This window comes from Furipterus horrens, unplaced genomic scaffold (assembly GCF_987537825.1).
Source record: "Furipterus horrens unplaced genomic scaffold, mFurHor1.1.pri manual_scaffold_5, whole genome shotgun sequence".
Lineage (NCBI taxonomy): Eukaryota > Metazoa > Chordata > Mammalia > Chiroptera > Furipteridae > Furipterus > Furipterus horrens.
The window spans coordinates 109,503,856-109,531,666 of NW_028327175.1; the positions used below are offsets into that span (position 1 = coordinate 109,503,856).

General features: G+C 47.2%; 1 protein-coding gene across 1 annotated transcript in view; it reads left to right on the forward strand.

The window, feature by feature from the left end:
* Positions 1-1,238: 1,238 nt before the first annotated feature.
* TEKT5 (tektin 5) overlaps positions 1,239-27,811 on the forward strand; it is a 36,318-nt gene continuing 9,745 nt past the window's right edge. Inside the window, exons 1-5 of the mRNA XM_090279153.1 lie at positions 1,239-1,814; positions 5,032-5,115; positions 5,721-5,791; positions 9,450-9,593; positions 13,763-13,985. Coding sequence (XP_090135279.1) covers positions 1,239-1,814; positions 5,032-5,115; positions 5,721-5,791; positions 9,450-9,593; positions 13,763-13,985 — 1,098 coding nt within the window. The remainder of the gene's footprint in view (positions 1,815-5,031; positions 5,116-5,720; positions 5,792-9,449; positions 9,594-13,762; positions 13,986-27,811) is intronic.

The following is a 27,811-nucleotide window of genomic DNA, read 5'->3' on the forward strand; positions in this document are numbered from 1 at the left end:
GAGTATAGGTCAAGCACCAGGTAAAGGAAGTTGCTTAATGAATCTTATTTCTCTCTGCCTTAGTCCTCTCATATCCACTCCCAGTTTTCAGCTCTGGTTTTAGGCAATTGGGGAAAAAATTCCCATTGACCATCACACTCCACTAACAAGGACTATCTGAGGGTCAGGTTCTTGTCTTTCCCATTTGAAAAGGGGAAAAGTCCCCACAAATCAAGCACTCCTCTAATTCTAGACCTTAAGATTTTGTTGTCACTCCCAACAGACAAAGAGAGGGGGAACTTTCTTGATGGGATAAAAATATTGGTGTAGAACACAGGGTTGAAGACTTTTCCTGAAATTATAAAACTCTCATTCTAGATGCCCATTTATTCATTCTTTCATTCAATGGTATGCTAGGACCTAATGGTGAGCCAAACAGACATGGTCTCTGCTGAGTCTCAAAGCGCACAATTCCTCCCCTTCTCCTTATTAAGGTCAGGTTTACTGAAGTATAATTTATGTACCGTAAAATCCGCCCTTTGTAGTGGAGAGTTCTACAGGTTTTGACAAATACACTTAGTTGTGTAACCTTCACCACAGTCAAGATATAGAGCATACTATCACCATCCCCAAATTTTATTATCCTCCCAGCCACAGGCCCTGGTAATCATCTTTCTTCTGTCCATATGGATCTGCTTCTTCCAGAATGCCGTCTAAATGGGATCACACAGGATGTGGTCTTTCGAGTGTAGCTGCTTCCACTTAGCTAAACATGTTTGAGATTTATTTGTATTGTTTTGTGTACCGAGAGTTCATTCTGTGAATGTATGACTTAGATGCCATCTTGGGGATGAAGACAGAAGGGAAACAACTAACCTTGACCCAACTGGCCTTGAACTGACTGACTGCATTTACTGGAGTGGATGACATTAAATTTTCTCATAGGCAGAGTGAGGTCTGGAAAGGCAAATTTGATTGTTAAGGAAAAATAGATAAATGTCATTTCTTGCACCTCCAACTCTGTGGATTGAGCAGCTCCTATCACTTAGTTGATTTGTGTGTGTGTTTTGATTGGAACAATATGGCCCCAGCTGGCCCGCAAGAGATCAAGGACCCCAGTAAAGCCCTGTCCCCTGGGCTTTATGACAACAGTGCAGAGTCACAGAGGTCCTGCCAATCCCCAGAGAAGCACCTTCCCCTTGCTGTGTGCCTTGGCTCCCATAGGCAAAGTTTTGCCCTCTTGGGGCTGATGAGAAAGTATGGAGTTTCTTGGAACTGCTCAGTCCGCCAGTTACTGTGGCCCCAAGAAAGCCTGTGGCTTCAACGTGCTGCCTCATGTTGAACCAACCCCAGTAATCCAGGAATGTTACCAGCCCTATTACCTGCCTGGCTACCACTACCTCAACTCATGGAGACCCAGCCTCTTCTGCAAGGTCTCCAATGCCCAGACCTATGCAGACGAGGGAGCCGCAGGCCACAGCGCTCTGAAGCCACCCACCATCCTGCCCGCGCTCCGCTCAGCACTCTTCTGTCGCTACAGCCCCCAGGACTGGGACAAGTCCAACAAGCTGCAGATGTGCGGGGCCGAGGCCTCTCGGCTCTGGGCTGGCCGGCTGACCGGGGACTCCATGTGGCTCATGCAGGACAAGGACCAGCTGACCCGCCAGATGCAGGAGGGAACCTGCCGGAACCTAGGCCAGAGACTGTCGGACATTGGCTTCTGGAAGTCCGAGCTGAGCTACGAGCTGGAGATGCTTCTCACAGAGAACCACAGCCTGGACACCGTCAAGAAGCGGCTGGAATGTGCGGCTGAAGAGGCCAGCTGTCCCCTGAAGGTGAGTGTGGGGCGGAGACAGGGGCGTGGCGGCCACTGCACTGCAGCACCTGCACTTTTTCTGAGTGCGGATCATGGTGACAGGCCCCTTGCAGGTTGGTTTGAGCAGCATCGTCCTCTATAATCAGTTTCTAAGGCAAAATCATCATCATCATCATCATCACTACCACCACCATCAACATCATCACCATCATCATCTTAGTCAATTTAGCATAATCCCAGTCAAATCAGAGTTCCTCCAACTGAATGGAATTTCTTTTCCTCTTTGGGGTTACATGAAAATTAAAGAGTTTCATCAGGCATGTGTGTGCCCACAGGTGTGTGTGATGGTCTTTAGGGGATATACTTAAAATAACTGCTTTGTTATTCTCCAAAGCCCTTAATAACCACGAACATACTCTATGATATTCACATTTATTTAGGTACTGTTCTCCCCACACTAGAATATAAGTGCTATGAGGGCAGGGATTTCTGTCTGCTTTGTCACCAATGTGTTCAAGACTGATACTCAGCTGTGATGTACCTGTACTTCTCTGCTGGTCCTTCATGAGCAATGTTGATGCTGACTGCCTGTTGACTAGACCACTAACTTGAATATCTTTCCCGCCTAGCACAGTGTGTGGCACATAGTAGGCACTCAGTAAGTATTTGTTAAATAAATGAATAAATATCCGAATGTGGACATTCTCGACACTTCTTTGGTTTCCCAACCTCCCATCATATCCTAGATCAGTAAGGATGGCTTTTGGCTGCATGTAAACAGATATAAGACTACAGCAACTCAACCAAACAGGAATTTCTTTTTCTGTCATAGTGAGAGTTGTAGAGAGAAACAGGGAGGCATCTGCAGCCTCCACTTGATGGCAGAAGATAGCCAGGCTCCTATTTCTTTCAGCACATAGCTGCTGCCCTACTGCTTGCAAGGAGGTTTCATATTTCATATTGCAAACTTCTGTTTGCAAGGAGCTTTGCGACATTCTCCTGTGAGGCAGGAAGGTGGAGGTAGGGCATTGTGCCAACTGTGTCTGTCTCTTTTTATGGGGAATATCAGTTTTCCCAGAAGGCTCATCATGTGATGGCATTTTTAGCCCATTTGCCAGAACTCACCTGGACTCCCTGGCTTCAGAGGAGTCTGGGTAAGTGTTTTCTTTCCGGGTTCTGGAGTGGACATTGGGTAAGGAACCGACATTACCTGCCTGTGCCAGAGGAGCTAATCTTGGCCACCCAGAATGATGTTCTGTGGCTCCCTGGAGCATGTGGGGACTCAGAACCTCCTGCCTGGAAATCTCCTGCAGCCATTTCTGCTCCATGTCAGGTGTGGGGGCTTTTGTAGGAGAGATCCTAACTCCAGATCCTCTGGGAGACATGGCACAGGTTCTGTCCTCTATGGTGGGATGGGGGACTCCTACTGTTTCCATATACTCCCAGGTATCTCCCCGGGAGGAGAGACCCAGGGCAACATCCCAAATCTATGCTCTCCTCTCCCATTCTCTCCTTACTCACCCAGCCTGTCTGGAAAACTCAGCTCTGCCCATCACATCATGTGGCCTCCTCAGACAACCACATGGTGGCCAAGGGACCAGAGACATCTTGGTTCTATCCACTTCTCTCCATTGCCAGGGTTACCACCTCATTCCAGGTGCCTCTTGCTGGACAGTGGTGACTGTCTCCCTCCTGGTCTCCCCATTCCTGCTCCTCTCCAACCCATCTTCCAGAAAGCAGCCAGAGGGATGATTTTAAATATTAAACTGGATCTCCCCACTTCCCTGATAAACCCCCCTCAATGGGTTCCCATGCACCCTAATTAACATCTAAATTCTTAATCTCAGCCTCACTGCATGACCCAGCTTATGCCCACCACTCCAGCCTCATGTTCTCCATCCTTCCCAGAGGCGTTCTGTCTCTTCTTCTTCCTCCTACCTTGGCCTTTGCACCTGCTGCTCCCTCTTCCTGGTGCATTATTTTCATTTATATCTGCTGCTTCTCTTGATTTAAGCCATGGTGTGTCACCTCAAAGAAGTCCTTCCTGACCACTCTGATGCCCTTATTCCCAACCAAACCCCCCACATCACCATGACTATTTCCATCACAGCTCTTTCACAGTCAGAAATGATTGAGTTTATATATTTACTAATGTGTGTTCTCTCCCCTCTGTGAAAATTCCATTATGGCTGGGGTCATCTGTTTAGTTTATTGCAGTTTCCCTAGTACCTTGACTGAGGGCGATGTAAAGAAGGGGCTCAGGAAATTCTTGTAGAATCAATTAATCCCTTTCCTCCCTGAGTTCCCAGATGCACTGGCATCCTGATACCAAGGTGTGATGCTCCCCACTTCCTGCCGCACCCCCACTCTGCTCTTTGTGACATCACAGGCTAGTGGCCCCTCTGCATTCTCAGTCTCATTGAAGGGCCTCCCCTGAGCTGCTACTTCTCCTATCTTCTATTCTGCACTGCTTATATCCCCAAGACTGTGGTAATGTCCATTGCTCTGTGGCAGAGTTGACTGGATTTTTGCCCTGGTCACCTTCCAAAGCTCTCCCCCATACACTTAGAGATGTCCAAAAACAGTCTTTCACATCCAGGTGACCCCTGGACAATGATGGGGTTAGGGGCATTGACTGCCCTTGCAGCCAAAGATCCATGTATAACTTTTCACTTCCCCCAAACTTAACCACTAATAGTGTGCTGTTGACTGGAAACCTTACTGATAACAAACAATCACCACATATCTTGTATCTTGTATGACATATATATATATATATAATCTTTTAGTAAAGTAAGCTAGAGAAGAGAAAATGTTATTAAGAAAATCATAAGGGAAAGAAAATACATCTACTGTGTTTATTGGAAGAAAATCTACATATAAGTGGACCCATGTAGTTCACAATCATGCTGTTGACATGTCAACTGTATATTCCTAGATAATATGAACCGACAGTACTTCTCAGACTGACTTAACCTGCACAGCAAACCTGTGAGATATGCACCAATATTGCACCCACTTGTAGTCATGACATCTCACAGCCCCGCACCCCGACTCCCTGCCAAGGGTGGGGGAGGCAGAAAACCACTCAGATACACAATAATGAGGCTACCTGAAGCATCCAGGTTTCCCAGGGATAAAACAGATGATGGCCAAGATAGATGTGAGTCCCTCCTCTCATAGTCTACATGGACTACAGAGAGAACACACGATTTCCCCCTGATTGCTTCCTACAGGTGGCCCTGGAATGTCTGTACCACCGAGAGAAAAGGATTGGGATCGATTTGGTCCATGACAATGTGGAGAAAAACCTTATCCGGGTAAGGTGCCTGCTGGGTGTGCCCAGCGCCTAAAGTAGGAGGGAGGACTAGCTGGTCAGAGAGCATTCTGAGCTGCCTGCCAGGAGCAGAAGCCACGTGTCAGTCCATGCAAAGTTAGGGCTCAGAGATCCTGGGTTGGGGGGCTTAGGTTGAGGTTTAGGAACAGGGAGAAAGATAATTTGTAATTCAGTCTTTTCATCTCCAAAATGGGCACCATCATTATCATATCAGTAAATAATTATAATAATAAGTAGCATTTATTAAGCACCTACTATAGGTACCACTTTGTAGCATTATTTAATTTAATGATAAAGTAATCCATAAATGAGTAGTTGGCACAGAGTAGGTGCTGGATTTTCTCTTAATCTGGAAGTATATAAAAAAGAGAAGAAAGTGGGCAAAGTATGTGGAATCCCCACAATTGACCCTTATCTTTCTGGCCCTGGGATCATGTGGGTTAAGGCAGGAAATGGACTCCATGCTGACATTTCAGCTTGTGGAGTTGGGGGTGGGCAGTTAGAGGTGAGGGATGGGGACACTGTTCTGGGGGACAGGATGCTGTGAGTTTCTAAGGGGCACTGCTCTTTCTGACATTTTCATTGCAGGAGGTAGACTTGCTAAAATGTTGCCAAGAACAGATGAGAAAACTAGCTCAAAGAATTGATATCCAGATGCGGTAAGGGCTGCTTTTTGTCTCTCTTGGACTTTGTTTTGGGTCCTCCAGGTTTTGTGAGGCAAGCCAGATGGATCCCTGGCTCTAGGTGGTTCTTATGGTCAGTGGTGTATTGGTAAGTGCTTAACAACCAGCTCCCTAGGAAAGAAGAAAAATCCTGATTTGGAGCACTTGTCAGTTTCAGTGGTATAAATGTTACTGTCATAGCTAATTTCATTCTATCAATAGGATGTTACTGAGATATGCACATTGATTCCCCTGAGTCAGCACATCACTGGTTGTTCCTGTTTGCAACGAGATCCTCAGCAAGAGAAAATGTTCTCACTGTAGCTTCCTCATGTGAGTTCTGAACCTTGGGAAATGGCAGAGAGTGGGTGGCATTAGGCATCAAGGTGAGAGGCAGGGGCATCTCCAGAGGGGAGCTGATGGATGCCTGAGCCAAGAGTCTTCAAAATGAATCAGCTTTTAGTTAGTGGAAGATTATGTAACTAGTACCATAAGCCAGGAGGCTCCCTCATGACTAAAGGGAGATTTGAGTTTTACAGGTCTTGGAACCCACAGCTAAGCCCTTGGCTCCCAACTCTTCCAGAGGCAGCTGTCCACCTGGCCCTTGACCTGGACACTTACCTGTAACTCACACAGGGCACACTGCTCTGCTAGCTTCTCCTCTTCATTTACTCAGATATAGATAGCCAGAGGCGGGCTGCAACCTTCCCAGGGCCTCCCTTCAACCCTCCCTGCTGTGTGTGACATGTGGGCAGCCCAGATGGGATGCTGAGGGGCCAGGCAGCTTGCAAATAAGGCTCTGGGGTGCCCTGGCTTGCTGTACCCCAGGAATAGCAGTCAGCTCAAGTCACACAGCCCCTCGAGTCCACTGAAGTAGTGAGAATTGGGTGGCAGAGATTGAAGAGAATCACCCAGGGCAACATAGCATCCAAGGCAGTGTTGCGAAGCTACCAGCAGAACTGAAGGCAAGGCTAAGGGCAGATTGAATGAGGTGCAAACATAGCAGTGGTTGAAGGGAGAGGTGAAAGGATGAAAGCGGTGTTAAATGCTATCATTTATATGCCTCTGTCCTGATTTCTGGCAATTCCACCTGCCACTTGGACTACTGTTTGGCTAATGTTTGTCTATAAGTTAATTCACTTTTTAAAAAACCTTAAATAGTTGGATTTAAACACAAAGTTTGGGCAGGTGAATGCCTTTATTATATATTTTTTGCTTTATTTTTATAATGATGTATTTTTGGCAAGAGAGAATGGTTTTCCATTTGGTGTTGACAGAAGGCCGTGACAAAACTCGGCATTCAGGTGTCAAGAGGGCTGAAGTCTGGGGAACAGGACAGTTTGAACTGGCAAAGTGAACAACAGGTCAGACTTGAAACTGGGGAGCTGGACCCCAGAAGAGAAATTCTGAGACAAGGGTTGGTGAGCTGCTTGTGCAACCTCAGGCAATGAAGGCCAAGGTGGGAGAGTTAGGAGACCCAGAGACACTGAAACAGACCAGGACAGTCCCATGAACTGGGAGACACAGAAGGAGTACAGACATCAGAGAGAGAGAGAGAAAGACAGGAAAGGAATGACATGAAGCAGTCAACAGAAATGGGAGGGAGGTGTCAGGGAGACAGAGGATGGGGTGGGACAGAGGAGAGACATAGTTGTGCTCAAAGAGAGAAATGAAGAGGTGAGTTAGAGAAAGATGGAGAGGAACAGATACAGAGAAAGAGCAAAAGAAAACAGGAGATGCTGGGATGGACACAGAGATGCACCACCTGAGGCAGGGAAGGGACCCGGGGACCCAGAGGCTGTCCCATCTTTCTCCAGGCCTCATTAGCAAGGGCCAGGAGTCTAGACCAGCTGACCAGGGATTCTGAGGCCCCAGGATGCTTCCTTCTGCCCCAACATCACCCCCTGAGTATCCTGATAGGCAGGGGCCCACCAACAGGATTTAATTTTCCTGCTCCTGGCATGTTTGAAACCCCTCACCAGCTCCCAATATCTGTAGCAGAAAAAAGAAATTGGCAAAAAAGATATAGACAGTGGAGAGGGGGAAAGAGAGAGACAGAGACCCTAAGACAGAGAGAAATCAAAAAAGATAGGCAGACAGAGATAAAGATGTGAGAAAGAGATAGAGAAAGAGAGACAGAGGAAGGGAGAGGAAAAGAAGGAGGATGAGAGGGACCAGTGTAAGATGTGCACTAGTCACTCTGGTTGGTGTCTGGACATCAGCTTGCTTAGTCAGAGTTATTCCCTTGTTCTCTCTCAGTTCTTCTAAGCACTTCAAGGCGAAAGTCCCAATTGATGCTTAGGTGTTTCTAACACTGACTAATCTCTTTTTCAGACAAGAGGGAAACAGAAAAAGATTCAGGCTTACGGCCTTCTAGAGACAACAGATTCTAGCTAGAATTCTGCTAGTGCTTACTTAGTATTTATGTTTGAGGTGACCCATTAATGGAAAGAATTATTTTTATTATTTCTTAAAGACAGTGATAGAAAGCTTCTTTTTAAAATACATTTATTTATATTTTAAAAATGATATAATAAAAAGACAAGTAGGAGGTAACTAATAGTATATGTACTTTGAGAATATGACAAAAAATCATGCAAATGGTTCCCCAATGTCTAAAATTTGGCAGAGTGGCCTTTAGGACTAAGCTCCTTAACCAAGATACCAGACCTGTAGGAGGTTCAAGTCCTGGCTCCACCTGTTGTCCTCTCTTTTCCTCTGCTCAGTCCCTGACTCTGCCCAATCCCTGACTCCACCCGATCCTGGACTCTGCCCAATCTCTGACTCTGCCCAGTACCCTGATTCTGACTATGTTACTGAACTGCTAATAGGTCCCTAAACACCTGGAGGTCTCTAGATCCTCTGCTTTTGCACATGTGGTATTCTCAGCCCGGACTTTTCATACCCCCACCCAACTTTGTCCATAGCATCTACTCATATTGTTATGAAAACCCAGCCTTGATACCTTTCTGGGAAGCCTGATTACCCCCTCATCCTGCATATTACTTGGTATCCTTTACAAACCTGCACTGTTGCCCTTGCCATTCTGTACATATGTAGCTTTACTGTATTTATTTACACAAGTCTGTGAGCAATGGGAAGGTAAGTGACTGAGTCTTAGTCACGTCTTTTCCTTCTGTGCCAGCCATAGGTTGAGACACATGATTTAAAGTGATACCAGGCTTTATCCAAAGTGTGAATTTGTATCCTCTAAATCAGGTCAGCAAACTACAGCTGGAGGGTCAAATCTGGCCCACCACTTGTTTGTGTAAATAAAGTTTTATTGGGATACAGCCTATCATTTACACATCATCTTTGACTGTTTTCTGCATAGCTGAAGAGTTGCTACACAGACCATATGACCCATAATGCCTAAAATATTTAGTATTTGACCCTTTACAGGAAATGTTTGCTCATCCTTGTTCTAATAACAACTGGTTTGCTTGGGTTGGAGGGAGGTCTTGGGTATGTGGTGAGGGCATCAAAGTGGGAAGAGGGCTGGGAAGCTGGGGGTGAACAGAGCACCCTCTTGGGAGTCCAAAGACTTGGCTTTCAGCAGTGGCCTTGCAGCAACCTCCTGTGTGATCTTGGGTGAGGGACTCTGGATTAGTGCACAATCCAGGGATAAATCCTTGACCACACCCCTATCCCCCAGGGATAACCGAGATGCTCAGCACACTCTGGAGAGGGACCTTGAGGACAAAAACTCAGCCCAGTTTATTGATGAAAAGTGTTTTAACCTGAGGAACACATCAGACTGCATCAGCTTCTTCCATGGCATGGACAGGGTTGATGGCACGTAAGTACTGGGCTCTTGGTCCCCATCCGGCTGTGCCCAATGGGAGTGTGGGCTTCTGAGTCTGCTCCTGCCAAGCAGCCATAAAGGGGCATTGTGCTCCAGTCAAGTGAGAGGCAGTGTGGTTGAATGGGAATCCTTGGTTGCAACCCACAGCATCCAATTCTGGCTAAAAAACTTCAGACAAGTTGGAATTTACCGGAAGGCTTCAGGGAGCCACTGACTCAAGGGAAAGTCTGGAAGGGAAGGCTCTGGCAGCTTAAACGGGCCAGGAAGTGAGAGCTAATTGGTTCCTTTGTCAGAGCACCACTGTCTTTCCACTCTCGCCCCACCTTGCCCAAGATTCAAATTCCAGCAAGACAGCAAGTGATTGGCGTAGTAAGGATCACACAGCTGCTGCTGCTGGGACAGGACATGCTGGGACACCTCTATTGGCAGTGCCACCAAATAATTCCCACAACAACATAGTTGTAGCCAGATGGGAGAGGAATTCAAGCTCAGCCTGGAGAGCCAATCAATGTCTACCAGTGCTGGTGGTGGTTAAGAGTGGATTCTGGACTGAAATCCAGCCTCCACACTAGCCCTTGGGGTATATCACTTAACCCCTCTGGGCCCCCCATTTCCTCATCTACAACACTGGAATGATAATAGTCCCTGCCCCCCAGAATTGTTATGAGTGTGAAAAGGTGGGCATGTGAAGTGCTGAGCACAGAGCCTTGTGTAAGGGAATGACAACAGCCAACAATTATCGAGTGCTTGCTGTATGCCCTCATTTTCTCCTCACAGCAGCTCTGAGCTGGGTGCCCTCTATATGCCAGGCACTGTGGTGGGCATGTCACAGCATCCTAGCACTTCATGCAGAACTAAACCATGCTTTCCCAGCTGGTAGTCTGAAGGCTGGAGACACACATACACACACACACACACACACACACACACACACACACACACACACACACACACTCTGGGTACAGACAAAGGGCGGTGTCTCTCTCAGCCCCTTTGAAAAATTCTCTAGCACATCAATTTGCGCTTGTCACATAGTAGATGTGCAATAAATATTTGTTGACTAAAAACAAATGAAGTGAGGGAAAGGAGGACAAAAGGAGGTGGGCGGGGGGAGAAGAAGGAAGGAAAGGAGTTTGTTGGCAGTCTCCTGCACCATGCCCAGGGTCACTTTCTGGATTTTAGTAAACATTAAAGTGTTGAGAGGACCCTTTGGGGTTTTCAGCAATGACAGCTCCTGGCGATCGTCCTTTTCCTGACAAGGTTGATGCCCCCGTGGCTCTGGCAAGGTGAGCAGGACTTTGGGGGCTCAGTGCCTTCATCCACAGCCACCTACAGATGCCTCCCTGAAACCTCAGCAGCCAGGAGGTTTCCATACCCAGGAGGGGGCTGCTATTTAAAGTTCCTCCCCCAGCACCTCCACTGCTGTTTGTGGCGACTAACTGCTCCCCAGATGTGCTAGCTCAGGGCTTCTACTTCAGGGTTCCTAGAGCAGGACCATGTCTGGGCAGCTTAAAGGGCGTTTGGAGGCTCTGAATTTTAGTGTCCCTGTTCACCGTTCTCATTGTCGTGGATTAACCCATGATGATGATGGTGGTAATGATGACAATGACAACAATGTGATAGTGGGTGCCCTTCACCTAATGTTTGTGATGTCCCAGGCACCCTGCTGAGAGCTTTACACACAGCATGTTATGAATCATAAATACTTATCCAGTGTTTACTATTGTCAGGTGCTGTGAGAGGGGCTTCACATTCACTCAACAAACACGGGGTGGGCACCATTATTCCCCCCATTTACAATGAGGAAACCAAGACTCAGACAGGTGAAGTGACTGGCCCAGACTCACAGTGAGTGGCAGAGCCGCAATCTGAGCCCACACCAGATGGACACCGTGCCTGTGTGTTTTATCCAGGTGACTTTCTGTCTCCCCAGCAAAGCCTGCTGTCTCTGTTGTCTTTAGTCTTTAGAGGACACAGGCTACAGAAAGCACATCCCACCCGCTACTGAGGCACACCACCTGTGAGGAGACAGGCTGCCTCTGGCAGATTCTCCTTGGGGAGAATGTGATTAAGCTGGTCATTTTCTCCAAGGAGCTCAGCTGTCTGCTCCAGAGGTGGGTGAGGGCTCAGAGGTTGCTGCCTTGACTTTGACGGTGCCCGATTTAGCACTGGGGTACATCTGCTGGTCTCTATCTGCTGTCCTTGTCACCCCTCCTTCCTCATCTGATGGTAAGTAGCTGTGTGACCTTGGAAAAGACACTTCACTTCTCTGAGCCTCAGGTCTTTGTTGAATGAAAGCTTTGGATCAAGCACAGTGCGCTCTCCCATCTCCAGAAGCCTGAGAGACCTGTCAATTGCTTGCTTTTAACTCCTGCAAAAGCCAGGCAAAACAACCATGTATTATATGTTTGCAAAGTTCTATTCACCATGCAGTCTACGTCCGCTTTGAAACATTTGAAAAGACACTTCTATTTCAGAAAATTCAGTCTTTTTTTCCCTACTGCCTGAGAATAAAAATCGGCTTTATTTAATAACTGGAGAGCCTTCCTGGCTAGAAAAGACCTTGAAAAGTTACCTAGTCTGGCTTACCCAGAAACTGAAGCCAGCTCAAAGAAATGCATTTCCTTCCTTCTCAAAGGCTTCCCAGAGGACAAAACTCTTGCTTGTTGGTTGCTTGCCATGGGGATTTATATACCTGCAGGAAGAACTTTCTGTTGCCTACACTAAATCCCTTGAGTCACTGCCTCTGAGAAGCCTTTCCTGCCTGCCCTTTCTAACATAGCCTGTATCTCCATTCATCCCCTAGATTTATTCCTTAGTGACCTGCTGCAGAGGAGGCTGCCCTCTGCACACTGCCTTTGTGGCTCTTTGCCATCTGGTTTCCAGTTGAGTTCAGCCAATAGGACGACACAGCAGTAGCCAGAGGGAGGACAGAGGAGAGGGATGCTGGGGATTTATCCTTCCTTGCTCCGTCTCTCCTTCCCTCCCTTCCTCCCTCCCTGTGATCCTCCAGGCCTTCTCTCCTACCTGTCCCTCTCCTCTCCTCTTCATAGCTGGGGCGATGACAGCTTTGTGCAATTGTTAATCCATAAGCCCCTCAACACTCTCTGAGTATAAATTCCATTTATATCCTTCTATGACCCTGACACATAATTGCCCCATTCCATTTGTCTCTTTTTCATCATCCTGCTCCGAAATTCCTTCATGGCGCATAATACCCTGTGTAAACATCTTTATGTATTGCCTGCCTCCCTCCACTGGAAATTTATCACCATGAGGTCAAGGACATTGCTTTTCTTGTTTATGGCTCTATCCCAAGTGCCTAGAACAAGGCTTGGCATGCAGTGGGTGTTCAAAGAACATTTGTTAAACAAAGAAGTCAGTGCAGGTAGTATGGCCCCTGAATTGAAGGGACCCCACAGCCAGCATCGTGTCCTCTGTCTCCCTGTGTTTGGTGGTGCCGGTGTAGAGAGTGTGACTGAAAAGAACCTTTCTGGGGAATCTGTTCTCTCCTTTAACTCACCAAGGAAAGCAGCTCTTTTCTCCAGAATGCTGTGGCCTCACCTGTAAACAGAGGGTTGGATTAGCCCAGTGGTTCTCAGCTGGGGGCCTTTGTGCCTCCTCCCCTGAGGGACATTTGGTAATGTCTGGAGACATTTTTGGTTGTCACAATGGAGAGGCATTGCTACTGGCTTCTGGCAGGTAGAGGCCAAGGATACTGCTAGACATCTTACAGTGCAGGGGACAGCCCCCACTACAGAGGCTGATCCCCAGCCAGATGTCAAGAGTGCTGAGGCTGCCCCGGCTGGTGTAGCTCAGTTGATTGAAGCCTCTTCCTGTGACTAACAGGTTGTGGGTTCATCCCCAGCCCGGACGTGGGCATGTGTGACCCTGATCCAGAAACGTACAATCCCTGGTCCCGGCCTAGAGCCCGGAGTATGTACCAGCGCAATCAATTGACGCTTCTCTCGCCTCGATGTTGCTCTCTCCCCCTTTTTCTCTCCCTTCTTCTCTCACTCTAAAAAAGCAAACAAAAATGTCCTCGGGTGAGGATTTAATAAAAAGAGTGCCGAGGTTGAGCAACTCTGGACTGGGAGATCCCCAAGGCCTGCCAGAAACCCCAATCCTCACCTGTGCTAAATTTGTTCTTGTGCCTCTTGCAGGATCTCCGTGCCTGAGACCTGGGCCAAGTTCAGTAATGACAACATCAGGCACTCACAGAACATGCGAGCCAACTCCATCAGGCTGCTGGAGGAGGCCAAGAACCTCTTTGAGACCTTGTCGGATCAGATGTGGAAGCAGTTCACCGACACCAATCTGGCTTTCAATGCCCGCATCTCCGAGGTCACGGATGTGAAGAATAAGCTGCAGATGCAGCTGGCTAAGGTCAGTAAGCGAGATGCACCTGGGGACTGCTGTCCACTCTGCCGTGCCCTCACCTTCCTCCAATGGTCTCAGCAGCATCTGGCTGAGCTGTTCACCCGCCCCTGCCACTGAAAAGGCCCCACTTGTCCCAGCCTATGAGCATGTTCAGCCCAAAGTGGGGCAGGGGCTTTGAGCTTCCTAGGAAGACTTTAGCATCTAGGAGTGAAGCTTCCTTGTTCGCTGGGTTTTTGAGCTTAGAGCTTGGCTTGGCTTGGCTGTCACCATAGCACCCAAAGGCTGCTTGCTGATGGCTGCCAGGGCTGAGATTGCCCAGGAAGCAGGTCTGAGCAGATCTTCTCCACTCTTTGAAAATGTGACCTTTTGACCTTCAAAGGCTTCGACAGCATCAGGACTCCCTGTGGAGGGGTGGGGTGCTTTCTGAATTTGAGGCGTAGGAAGGACTGTCTAATTCTGTCACTATCTCCTGCTGCTCCCACACTGAGAGGCTGCCGCTCTCACTACGCCCTTATTCCAATGTGTCACGTCGCTTCACACCTCTGGGAAAGAGTTCTCTGCACAGAGTTTATCCTCTCTTTTCAATGTAAACTGAGAGAGCCTGCTGGATGCCAGAGCATCACTCCTGGTTCCACCTGGTACCCCGACCACTTCGTATGCTGCCTGGCACACAGTAGTGGTTCCTTAAATCTTTGTGCGATGAAGGAAAGGAATTACAACGATGAGTTTTGAACTGATGTTTTTAAAAGAATGATGCATGAATGAGTGAATGCTTTTAATTTCAAGCATCTTTCTTTTTTTCTGTTTTTTGTAGGAAAAATCACTTTTAAATTGTGGTAAAATATACATAACAATTACCATTGTCTTAGTCCATTGAGCTACTATAACAAAAATCCCATATACTGCGTGGCTTATAAACAACAGAAATTTATTTCTCACAGTTCTAGAAGCTGAGAAGTTCAGGATCAAGGCACCAGCAGTGTAGGTGTCTGATGAAAACCTGCTTCTTGATTCAAAGACTTGTCTTCTCCCTACACCCTCCCAGGAAGGGCATGCTGAGAGGTCTTTTTTTGTAAGGTCACTAATCCCACCCATAAGCCTACTGATGACCTAATCACCCTCTAAAGACCCCACCTCCTAGTACTATCACAGTGGGAATTAGGTTTCAACGTGGGAATTGGGGGAGACACAGACTTTAGTTCATAGCTACTGTTGTTGAGAGTAAAGTTCGGTAGTTCTAAGTACGTTCACACCATTGTGCAACCACCACTGCCATCCACCTCCATGATGTTTTCTTCATCTTCCCCAACTGAAGGAACTCTGTGTTTAAACTTTTTATCTTTTAAACAATAACCCCCATTTCTCTTTCTCCAGCCCCTGGCAACCAACACTCTACTTTCTCTATGTATGAATTTGACTGCCCTAGTTAAGTAGAGTCATATAATCTTTGTCCTTTTGTGACTGAGTTTTCTCACTTAGTAAAATGTCTTCTAGTTTCATCCATGTTGTATCCTGTGTCAGAATTTCCTTTTTGTGAGGCTCAGTAATAGTCCATTGAATGTATGGATCACATTTTGTGTTTACTCATCCATTGGTGGATACATGAATTGCTTCCACCTTTTGGCTGTTGTGCGAGCATTTTCATTTAATGAGCATTTCATTTGGTAGATCAGATACATTTTATTGTCATGCTTATGGCATGAAGTATGAGGCCTGGGGATGACTTGGGAAGGGCTTTTTTGGTGGGTCTTGCTGGCTCACCTGTGAAACAGAGAGTAAGAATTCCTATCTGATGACATCACTGTGAGGATGAATGAGTGGATCTCTGTGGAGCTGTAGAACCATACTTGGTACATGGTAAATGCTCAATAAAAAGGTAACAAATATTAATATCATTATTAATGGAAAGAACAAGGATCTTTTGGGTGGGGGTGGGGAGCAAAACCTTTTCCTTTTCCAAATTTCTGTGGAGAAGTTTTGCATTGTTACTAACGGCATAATCACCGCTGATTGGCCCTGGCTGGTTTAGCTCAGTGGATTGAGCGTCGGCCTGCGAGCTAAGTGTCGCTGGTTCGATCTTCCAGTCAGGGCACATCAGAGAAGGAAAACTCTGATTCCAAAAAACCTCCGCTGCCTTGCGGGATACCTCTTCAGGGGAAAGGCTAAGGGAGTAAACCCCGACAGAAAATCCGGAGCCGGAGTCCCTAAGGCGGTTTGATGTTGTAGTCAACACCGGCAACTCCTGCGGCGCACCTGAACCCAAGCTGTATCGACTCCGTCTTTCCCTTGGACCCTTCAGCTGCGAAGAGAGGGGGGGTCTGCTGCATGGGCAACAGCAGACCCTCCATATTACCCTGCCCAGGCTCTGTAGCTTCAGCGTCATCGCAAGATGTCGATTCAACACGGGAGGAGACAGATACCATGTCACTCCCGAGTCGGACTGCATAGCCATTCTCGGCGGTGCAGATAGACTCTTAAGAAGCTACACCATCGTCTCTCGAGACGGACGGCTGCCGACAATCACCGCTGATTAGAGAGTTTTTGCAACCATGTGAATTTTTATTGATAGTCATTATATAACGCTAGCTGGGTAGCTCAGTTGGCTATAGCATCATTACAATATGCCAAAATTGTGGGTTTGATCCCTGGTCAGGGCACATACCCAGCTTGCGGGTTCCATCCCTTGTTGGGGTGTGTATGTGAGACAACTAATCAATGTTTCTCTCTCATGTCAATGGTTTTTTTTTTTTACTCTCTCTCTCCCTTACTCTTTCTCTTAAGACAAAACCCAGAAAACAAAGAAAGCAGTGAAAAAAATGTCCTCAGGTGAAGATTTTTTAAAAAAGGGAGTTGTTGTAATGAAGGTAAATATATAGCAACCGTTTCACCTTTCAACAGTTTGCTTCAGCTGGAGGACTTGAATTAGTCCCTTTAAATTTTTAAGTGTTAATTATTGAGTTTGGCCTGATTTTCCTTGGTAAGAGGCATTTCTGGAAATTCTAGGCCCCCATCCTCATCTGTGCTGCAAAGCAATTAAACTATTACCCAAAGTGCTCATGGGAATCCACTTTGAAAGGCCAGGTCTACATGCCATTTCATGCAGACATTGAAAACCCCAGCCTTAGTTGCTCACCATGATCTGGGGTTCTATCCCCAAGGCCACACCCCAAACCTTATAACTTGTCCTGGGTCCTCATCCTTGTACTTTGTCCTTGCACTTTGGGGATTTGGGGTATCTATTGGTCATATTGGTCCCAGCTAGAATAGAGACTGGTGACTTCTCTGGGCTGAAGCAGTTGAAGACCACCAGTTGGGAGGCTGCCTTTGAGAACTGATCCCTCCTGAAACCCAGAGTTCTGAGGAATCTCCAAATAAGCTTACATCCCCACCTGCATCCAGTTACGCAGCTGAATGTGCCTTTTAGGGTGAGGACTCTAAATGTGGGAAAAAGAGGCAAAGACTATGGGAAGGCTGTATGGGGGCAGGGACACTGCAAGAGAACAGCACTTATTCTAAAGTTGTGGGGCAAACGATAGCAGGTTTTCATGGACACAGCATTAGTATCATTGAACCACGCAGTGAGTTCATTCCTTCTTCAATCCTTTTTCAATCCTTGTGACGATCTCCAGAGGAAGGTCTTGTTCAGATGTGAGAATGCCTCCCTTACCTCTTTAAGACCAGCTTATCTCCCCTTTTTTAAAAAGTATGTTTTATTATGTTGTTAGAGTAGTTCCAATTTATTTTCCCTTAGCTCCCCTCTTCCCACTAACCCCATTCCCTCCAGCAATCCCACCCCCCTTAGTTCATGTCCACGGCTTGTGCATATAAGTTCTTTGGCTTCACCCTTTCCTATACTATTCTTAACTTCCCCTTGTCTGTTTTGTAGCAACCAATTATGCTTCTTAGTCCCTGCAGCAGTCCCCCATTTCTCTCCCTTCCCCCTCCCAGCTGCTAACCCTGCAAATGATCCCCATACCTATGATTCTGTTCCTGTTCTGGTTGTTTGCTTAGTTTGTTATTGTTTTTATTTTTTAGATTCAGTTGTTGATAGTTGTAAGTTTGTTGTCATTTTAATGTTCATAGTGTTAATCTTTTTCTTAAACAAGCCCCTTTAACATTTCATATAATAATGGCTTGGTGATGATCAACTTCTTTACCTTTATTTTGTCTGGGAAGCACTTTATCTGCTCTTCCATTCTAAATGATAGCTTTGTTGGATAGAGCAGTATTGGTTGTAGGTTCTTGCTTTTCATCACATTGAATACTTCTTGCCAATCCCTTCTAGCCTGAAAAGTTTCTTTTGAGAAATCAGCTGATAGTGTTATAGGAATGCTTTTGTAGGTAACTCTCTTCTTTTCTCTTGCTGCTTTTAAGATTCTCTCTTTATCTTTAACCTTTGGCATTTTAATTATGATGTGTCTTGGTATGGTCCTCTTTGGGTCTAGCTTCTTTGGGACTCTCTGTGCTTCCTGGACTGATACGTCTATTTCCTTCACCACATTTGGGAAGTTTTCCTTCCTTATTTTTTCACATAGGCTTTTGATTTCTTGCTCTTCCTCTTCTTCTGGCACCTCTATGATTTGGATGTTGGCATGTGTAAAGTTGTCACAGAGGTTCCTAAGCCCCTCCTCATTTTTTCAATTCTTGTTTCCCCATTTTGTACTGGTTGACTGTTTTTTTCTTCTTTATATTCCAAATCATTGATTTGAACCCTGGTTTCCTTCTCTTTACCATTGGTTTTGTGTGGATTTTCCTTCATTTCATTTAGCATAGTCTTCACTTCTTCATTTATGTGTGTGCCATACTTAAGCATATCTATTAAGTCTGTGAGCATCTTTATCACCAGTGTTTTGAACTCTGCATCTGTTAGGTTGACTATCTCCCCGTTTGTTAGGTTGGCTCTCTCCTTGTCGCTTAGTTCTACAACTGGAACCTTGATTCATTCTCCCTTTTGGACACTACTTCTCTGCCTCCTCATCTTGACAGGCTCCTGTGTTTGTTTGCCTCTGTGTCTTAGGTAGAGCTGTCACACCTGTTATGTTGTACGGGGTGGAGCCTTAGTTATTCGTCAGTACAGGGTGACCCATTTCACCATGTTGTGGTGCTGTGTGTGGGGGAAGGGTCTGAGAGGGAACAATGCCACCTGCTCAGCACTCGCCCCTTTCCCAGGCACTTCTCCCACTTTAGTATGGGTCTGGTTCCCTGGCTGTCGTTCCCAGAGTGGGTGGATCTGTGGATGTTCTAGGACCATAGGGACCCTTTAAACAAGTGGACTCTACTGAGAGACTGGCAGCCTCTGCCTTTGCTCCAACCCCCACTGGCTTGCACAGTCAGAAGCAATGAAGCTTTATTGTCCCCAGCGCTGAAACCATGAGCTGTGTGGTGTGGTCTAGTGCTGGAAGTGCTCCCCAAATGTCCCTCTCAACTTTTAAAAAATGTTTGACTGCACTTTCTGCCAGCCTGGTGCTGCCACTGCTGCTGCCACCACCACACCACAACCTCTTGGCCCCGGCTCCGCCCCTCCTACCTGTCTGGATGGGTATTTCTTCTTTATATCTTTGTTTGTTGGAGTTCCGTGCAGCTCTATTTTTCTGGAACTTCTGGTTGTCTCTAGCTTTGAGGTAGTTGTATTCCTTCTTAGTTGTGGAGGGAGATGCAGCTTGTCTGTCTAGGTCTCCATCTTGGCTGGAAGTCCCTCATTGTTTCTTCCCACTTATCTCCCTTTTAAACAGCGAGTGTGGGCCTCTAGCTAAGAAGTTTGGGCAGGCAACAGTATCCAGCTAGAGCTGAAACATTATAGTTTTAGTTTCATCTTGTTTCATGCATTTTTACAGTGATTTCCATTTATGTCAAATGATGCTAATTTTCCACTGATTATAGGGATATAAAGTTTCATTTTTAAATAATCACACTTAAGGCTTTTTCAATGAATTGAGTTGAAGGAAATATTGTTAATCATGCTGCTAGTAGTGTGAGGGGATATGGCAAACGTGGTAAGGATAGTCAGTGAAAGCCTGACACTTAGGAAACAGCAATGTGGGCCTGTGTGTCTCAAACATTAGTGTGTGTGCAGGACTCATGAGTATCACCTGGGGGTTGCATCAAAATGCAGATTCTGGCTGAGTGGGTCTAGGGTTGGCCCTAAGAGCCTGCACTTTAACTGGGTGGTAAGAAGTAGCCAGAGTGTAGGTTGTAGAGTGCTTTGGCTTTGACATGCATGTGGGTAAGCAGCTGTCTCCTTTCCTTCTCTCCCTACCTCTTTCTTCCCCTCTTCCAGACTCAATATAAGGAGAACTAAATTCTTCCAAAAGGCAAGCCTGGGTCATCTAATTCTAATCCGACTTTCTCTAATTGCATTTGCTTCCAAGCTTCCAAGCCAAGCCCAGTCATTCCTCCAGCACAGATGGGATCAGACCAGCTTATCCCATCACACAGATGGGCCCACTTTGTGCAGCTGCAGACGCCCCTCTGGGGTTCCTGCCGCCCCTCTTCAGTGTGTGCCCTTGAGTCAAATCTCACTTTCCCATCCTGATGGTTAATGTGGTTGGAGCAAATGACATTATTAGCTGGGAGATCAGGATAAGCCAGAAGCACAGCCTTGATCAGGCTGTCAGAGCATCAGATAAGCCGGATTTCTCTGCTTGCTCCCGACAGCTCACCCCACACGTGCTGTAGGCTTCCTTGTGGTCAGGGGCCGCAAACAGGAGGAGTCAGCTGTCATCCTCCCAGCTGCCCCACTTGGAGCTCTCTCATTTCAGTTGGTGGCTATGACTTCCAGGTGCTTCCAGGGGATTCCAGGGGATTCCAGGGGTTTCAGCTTCCAGGGGCTCAATCCCAAACCTTGGAGTTCACGAAGATGCCCCTCTACCTCCCACCTCCCATTCTTCACTCTATCAGCAAATATGGTTGGTTCCACTCTCAGAATGCTATCACTGCTCACTCCCTCTTTGGCTTCCCCTCTGACCTGGGCCTCCACCACCTTTTCCCTGGATTATTGCTGTGGCCTGTTTGTTCTGTTTGTTTCTGATGCTGCCAACTGATTAGCTGGCAGGTAGTGAAGAGGGCATTCGATCCTTGAGTAGGCCAACTAGATTTGCAGAGAAAAAAGTTAAATTACTTTAGAGTCTTCAGAAAACCTTGAGAGTCTAGACGGGGAGTGCAGTGCAGGCAACAGGCTCTCTCTGGGTAAGATCTGTGGGTCACCATCTTCACCGTGGCCAGGCCGGTCTGCACCACTCACCTGGGCGACTGCAGTGCCTCATGAAATGCATGGTGCACAGTGAATTCCAAGTGAATGTTGACAGAGCAGTTTAAATCAGAGGATAAACATGAGTAGTTCACGTATTATTTAGTTCCTCACATTTTCCTCTTAACAGCTTTATTTCTACTTGGCACATAATTAGATGTATGTATTTCAAGGGTACAGTTTGAGGAGTTTTGACTTTTTTTGCCATGAGGGCACCACCTCAATCCCGGCAGTGAACAAACGAAAGGTTTCCTTGTGTCCTCTCATCCTCTATCCCTCCTGCATCCCCCACCCCAACCCCAATCCCACATAGCCCCTGATCTGCTATAGGTTAGTTTGCATTTTCTAGAATTTTATGTAACGGGAGAATTATCCTGTGCACTCTTAATTTTTAATTTGGCATCTTTCACTCCGCATAATTGAGATTCCTAGTTTATTCCTTCTTGTTGCTGAGGAGTATGTATTGGATGGACATTGCATTGTATGGATACACCATCTGTTTATCCTTTCAGCTGCTGGTGGGCATTAGGGCTGTTTCCAGGTTAGGGCTGCTATGAGCATTTGTGTACAGATTTCCAGAATCTCTTGAAAAACTGGTAGCTCTAGCAACTCTGAGCCTGCTTTTCTACAGAGGAGCAGCAGGAAGAAGTGGAGCGGCCACTGCATCTCTTTGGACAGGGCCTGGGCTCTAATTTGCCTCAGCCCCCACCACGTCCATCATGGCTCCCTTCACTCATTCACTTCAATTGCCTGGTTCCAGCAGGCTTGTGCATGGGCATGGTCTGCTCTGTGCATGGGGGGAAGTGCAGGAAAGCTGATGTGTAACAGTGGCCAGGCATGGAAAGAGTTCAATAGAACACAGAGGGGCTTCGAGTTTTAATTTTGAAAGGCTTTGCTCTTATGCTGACATTTCTTTGGTGGTTTGAGTTCCAAGTGGTCATTAACACCAGCAGGACCACCCCTTCCCTAAGAGGCAATGACAGGGCAGGATGGAGTGTCTGAGGGGTGAGGGACCACAGCCGACCAGCGCTCAAGGGCCCCAGCGCCTGTCGCCAGCCCCTCTGTTTGTCCTAGGAGGTCTGGAACCCATTGTGGAGTGGGAAATGCTTTTGTGCTTTGCAAACAGCCAGATCCCTCCCAGCACTGGTGCCTGTGCTGCAGCCAAGCTACTGACTGGCTCGTCTCTAAAAGTGGCTTAGGCCGGGAGAAGAGGAGCCCCTGTGCCCCCGGGGGCAGTCTGGGAGGAAGGGCAGGGGCCGGGCCTTAAATACCACTGCCTCTTGGTGAGAAAATCTCTTCAGAAGTTTTCCTTCTGAGAGTGTCCAGGAGCAAGACTGATTGATCCAGTTTGTCGGTAACCTTTCTCTTCCATTTGAGATTTCCCTTTCTAACAGCAAGGCCTTAAGCCTTTGAAAGACAACAGAACCTAGTTATAATTAACTTCTTTTCCCCATTTTCTCTGTTGTTACAGGACTCTCTATTAAAGGCAATGAATACTAGCTTTCCACTTCCATATAAACATTCCATCTCAAATACATTTGCCAAAGGCTGGAAAGGAGTTGGTTCGAAGAAAAATATTAAATAAATGTATAGGTAGTATGAGGTGGATTTGGCAAGTTAACTCTCAGAAAAAGCCCCAGGGCCACATGTGGTAGATCTCTTAGCCTGATGCTCACCTGAGCGCCAAGAGGAATTAAAGGCTCTCCAGTATCACATGGGCTCAGGTGTCATCATTTTACCTGGGCGGTGTGAGCCTGAACACCGTGCGTGAGGGGGTCCATGAGAGCTCCGAGGAGGTGCATCACCAGTATCTGTCCACAGTGACCCCGTGCCAAATGGGAGAGAAGCTGCTAGAATCAGAGAAACAGAGCCAAAGTCCAGAGCTGGGAAGGTAGCCAACAAACGCAGGAAGTGGGAGAGACCAGACAGGAGGGGATGGGGAGAATGAGCCAGGGCTAGCATGGCATAGGTGTGGGTAGGGAGCAGTACAAGTGAGGCTGTTTGAGCTCATTTTGTGAATGCTGCTGATACTCAAGGAATCTATTACTTCCCTTTTCCCACTGTGCTTGACAGTGGGTATTAATTAGCCAATCATATGCTTTGACTGGACACCCTGGGCGGGGAAATCATTGGAACTGTTACTGCTGAGACAAAGAGAATATGAGATGCAGCCTGATGAGGCAGAGGGGTTGCCTGGGTGTCTCCTGGGTATAGGTATGTTCCAGCAGTCTCCTGACTTTGTTCAAGTTGTGACTTGTCCACCTTTGGGTCCTCAGCTGCTTGCCTGCTTGGGACCTGCTGCCCAGCCTTGCCTACCCCTCCAGCTTCCACTTGTGCTTGCAGAATCCTGGCCCATATTCCCCTTCCATCTTGACATTCTCCTTCTCCATCCCCCATGCATGAGCTCCACAGTGCAGTGCAGGTGGCTTGGTTCAATTTCAGCTCTAGCACTTCCTGGCTATATGACCAAGGTCAGGTTGCCCTATCTTTGTGCCTCAGTTCCCCCCTCTTTCAAACTGGAGTAATAATGATAGGCAAATATTTGTTGTCAGAATAGGGGCAGCAACCACAGTCTCCTTGTAACTGCTTAGTGTGTATTAGCTCTAAAGATGGTAAAAACCCATGGTCTGATTTATGACCTGCTGAAGGGTCGGGACAAGCAAAGTGACTAAAAGAACATGGTGTCCAGAATCAAAGGGCCAGGGATGAATTTTGGCACAGCTAAGGGATCTTGGGAAAGATCTAAATCTCAATTTCTTAATCTGTAAGAAAGGAATACTCCTTTTAATTGTAAGGATTGCATGAGAATGTAAAGCTGAGCAGGCCTGAAGCCTGGTTGCATACTGATATCACCCAGATGCCTGGGTCCTGTCACTAAGGATTCTGATTTCATTGGTTGGGGTGTGGCCTTCAAACTCTCCCCAGAGGTTCAGAGTTCAAGCCAGTGGTTCTCAAGCTGTGTGGTCCTTGGACCACAGCAGTGTTGTAACTGAGCAAACTGGGTCTTGGTCTTGTGGTGCCTTAATACACGACCCAACAATCAGTGCTGAAGGAAGCAGGTTATTACTTACATTAATCCAACCTCAGGGGTGCTGAGAGGACTCCTGCTCAGAGCCTTCCTCTCCCACGAGACCCAGCACTTCCCTTGCTCCCCAAAAGGCTATAAGCCAAAACCATGGCCAGAAGTTCCCCATATCCTTATCTGTTCTTAAGCCGGCTGCGCAAACAGGTCTCCATCCCCTCTGGAGTGTGCACTTGTGGGTTTCAGAGTCGCCATCCTCTTGCAGCTGCTCTCTCCTTTAGGATCTGGGGTACCTTGTCCTCAGCCTCCCTGTAATGGCCAGGGAAACATATGCCATGTTACACTGAGTCATGGTGGAGTCCAGGGAAGCACATGTCCCAAGAGAGTGACTTCTTCATACATCCTTCAGAAAACTCAAAGTCTGCAGCTTCAGCATTGCCAATCACAGTTCAGCTCAGCTCCAAGCATCTCGCATGAATCTGTGCTTGGTTAGGCAGGGCCCTGCACAGCTCCATCAGCTCTCTCCTTATGCCCTTTCAGACCTCAGGGCTGCTGCCTCTCTCTCAGCCCACATAGCTTCTACTCCCTGCTACACCAGGCCTCATAGCAGAATCCTTATCTTTTTCAGCCTGCCCTTATTTTAAATGCTCAGCCCCGACCTTCCTGTGTGACCTCATATCTGGCCCCTCGTATGATGTGCCAGTTCCCCCATAACTTTTACATTCTTTTGGCTGCCATCTTTAGTCAGGGCAAGAGTTCCCCGTGACTCAGGGGCATTCGCCTCCCCTGGCTATGTCAGTAGTCACTATATGCTCCTAAGGTCAGTACACCTTCCATTCTGGGCAGCAGCACAGCTATTAACTTGCCATTGTTATGCAAAGTATCTTAAATGCCATATCATCAACTTTCACTTTCCTCAATTAAAGTTTGTGGGGAATATGCTCTGCTACTTTCTGGGGACCCCCACTCTGCACCCTCATTACAGTGCCACCTGGGAACTTGTTAGAAATGCACATTCTCAGGCCCCACCCCAGCCCTTCTGAATCAGAAACTCTGGGGCACAGCCATGTGAGTTAACCAATCCTCCAGGTGTGTCTCCCAGGTGTAGGCATGTAACAGATGCTTATAATGTCCTCCCTCCCTCCCTGAAGCAGATATTTACTTAGTACATCCTGTGTACTAGACTCTGAGTGGTGCGGGGGATACAATATGAATGTTCTAGTAATGGAGACTGGTTTTAAAAATAAGTAGATGCACAATTAAAAATTGTGATATGTTAAGGAGACCCTCAAATGGACTACCATGAATTTTCAGACTCACACAACTGTCATTTCTTATCTAGCACAGAGTCCCCACCTGATTCCAACCCTATCCAGGGCTTTCAGTACCCCTGGCCCCAGATAGCCTCTCAGCAGCTGAGATTTGTATTGGCCTGGCATTGTCTAGAGGCAGCTCTGGACAGAAACATCTGTGAGCAGGGCTTAAGCAACATCTGTCCTCCAGAGGAGTAGTTCTTACCCAGGGTGAATTTACTCCTCAGTGACATTTGCCGATGTCTGAGACACCTTGGTTATCACCACTCTGTGGTGGTGGTGGTGAGGAGGCGGGCAATGTGCTACCAACATATAGTGAGTGGGTAAAAGCCAGGGATGCTGCTAAGCACACAAGGCACAGGACACCCCCCCATCCCCCCCCAAAAGTGTGGCCCCAAAAGTCAAGAGTGATGAGTTTGGGAAACCCTGCTCTGGAACCTTCCCATCCTGAATTTTAGGTGAGGTCCCTCTAAAGCAATTTTCTCCTCCTTGATCTCCTTGCTTCTGGGCTTGGTTGCACTTGAAAATTGTCCATCATTTCACCAGAAAAAGGATTCCAAGCTGCCTTCTCGCTTCCTGAGCTGGGGAAGCTGCGCTGAGCCAGGCATCTCCTTGGAAACTCCTTGGCTTCATGCAATTTGGAAAACAATAAATTTGCAAGGTTGCACAAGGCATCCAGAAACCAAAAGCTGGCTGGAACTGCTAAATCCATTTTTCCCTCCACATCAAAAATAATTTCCTGGCTGTAGAGACTTTCTCTGCTGTCACAAGACAAGATGCAGGCAGATCATTTTACATGGCAAACAACCCAACCAAGCACATCCCCCCTTTCAAAGGCTTTTTTGGGTGAATTTCTGTTCCAGCCAGGAATATTGGGGCACTTTTCTGCTGAGCTGAGCTTGGTTTCATCCGAGGCAGACCTGGCAATTGCCTTTCACACCCCAGACATGGCCAGAGATCATTTCCAGTGCAGACTCCACCACTTATTTCCCCACCCCGGGGGCTGGGGTTTACCCTCAGCTGGGTCTCAACAAGGGCTGAGGAGGATGGTCATGGTCTAGTTTGCCATCCTCTGCAAGAGAAAAGAGGAAGGAGAGACAAATTCCTCATAACTACAAAAGACATATTAACCTTACTAAATGCAGCCAGAGTTCTAAGTGCTTTTCTTTTCTTAACTCATCTTTCCCTCCTACAACCCTATTAAGAAGGGGTCATTAGCCCCATTTTATAGACAAAGAAACAAAGACAGCAATTTGCCTCCAGCATAAACCACCCCCCCACCCCGCCCGCTGCCCCAGCTAGTAAATGGCAAAGATAGGATTTGAATCTAGGTATCTTGCTTCAGAATTCATGCTGTAAGTTAATGTAAACACCTCCCTCACTCCCACCAGCACAGCCGAATAATGACAATATATAGGTAACATCCAGATCAGTGGTTCTGGAATGGCATAACTTTTCACCCCAGGGGACAGTTGGCAATGTCTAGAGACATTATTGCTGGGGTATTACTAGCATCTATTGTATAGAGTCCAGGGAGGCTGCTAAAACATCCTACAGGGCACAGGGTGGCACCCACAACAGAGAATTATCTGGGCCAAAATGTCAATAGTGCCAAGGGTGGGATGCCCTGGTCTCCTGGCATTAAGGTTTGATAGAAAGAAAGACAGAAAGAAAGAGGGGAAGGGAGGGAAAGAAGGGAGGGAGGGAGGAAGGAAGGGAGGGAGGGAAGGAGGAAGGAGGAAGGAGAAAATGTAGTGAACAGAAAGCTAGATGGATATGTGCATGGGTGGATGAATGGTGGGATAGAAAGTGCTGAGGCTGAGAAGCCCAGATCTATGTGTGCTGGCCACAGTGCTAAACACGGGTACCTAAATCGATCCTCAGAGTCACCCTCTTGAAGTAGAGACGGTTATTATCTCCATTACCCTGATGGGGAAACTGAGGCTCAAAGACATCTATTGGTTTGCCAAGGCCACATGCTCTGCAGTGTGGTGCTGGCGTTTAAGCGCAGGCTGGAGGCTCCCAAGCCATTCTGGTGGGAGGCTTCTCCTGATTTAGGGGCTGGGCTAGCTAAAATCTGATCTCTCCTGACTTGGCACACTCCATGGGTTACCGGTGCTCCCCATTTTGCCTATCGTAAAGCCTGTGACCTTGTTCCTTTGTGTCTCTCTATCATGCTTTGGTGTGGGCCTTTCTGCCTCTAGCTTCTCACGGGCCTCCTGCTCTCTGCCTCTCTCTTCTGTTCATTCTC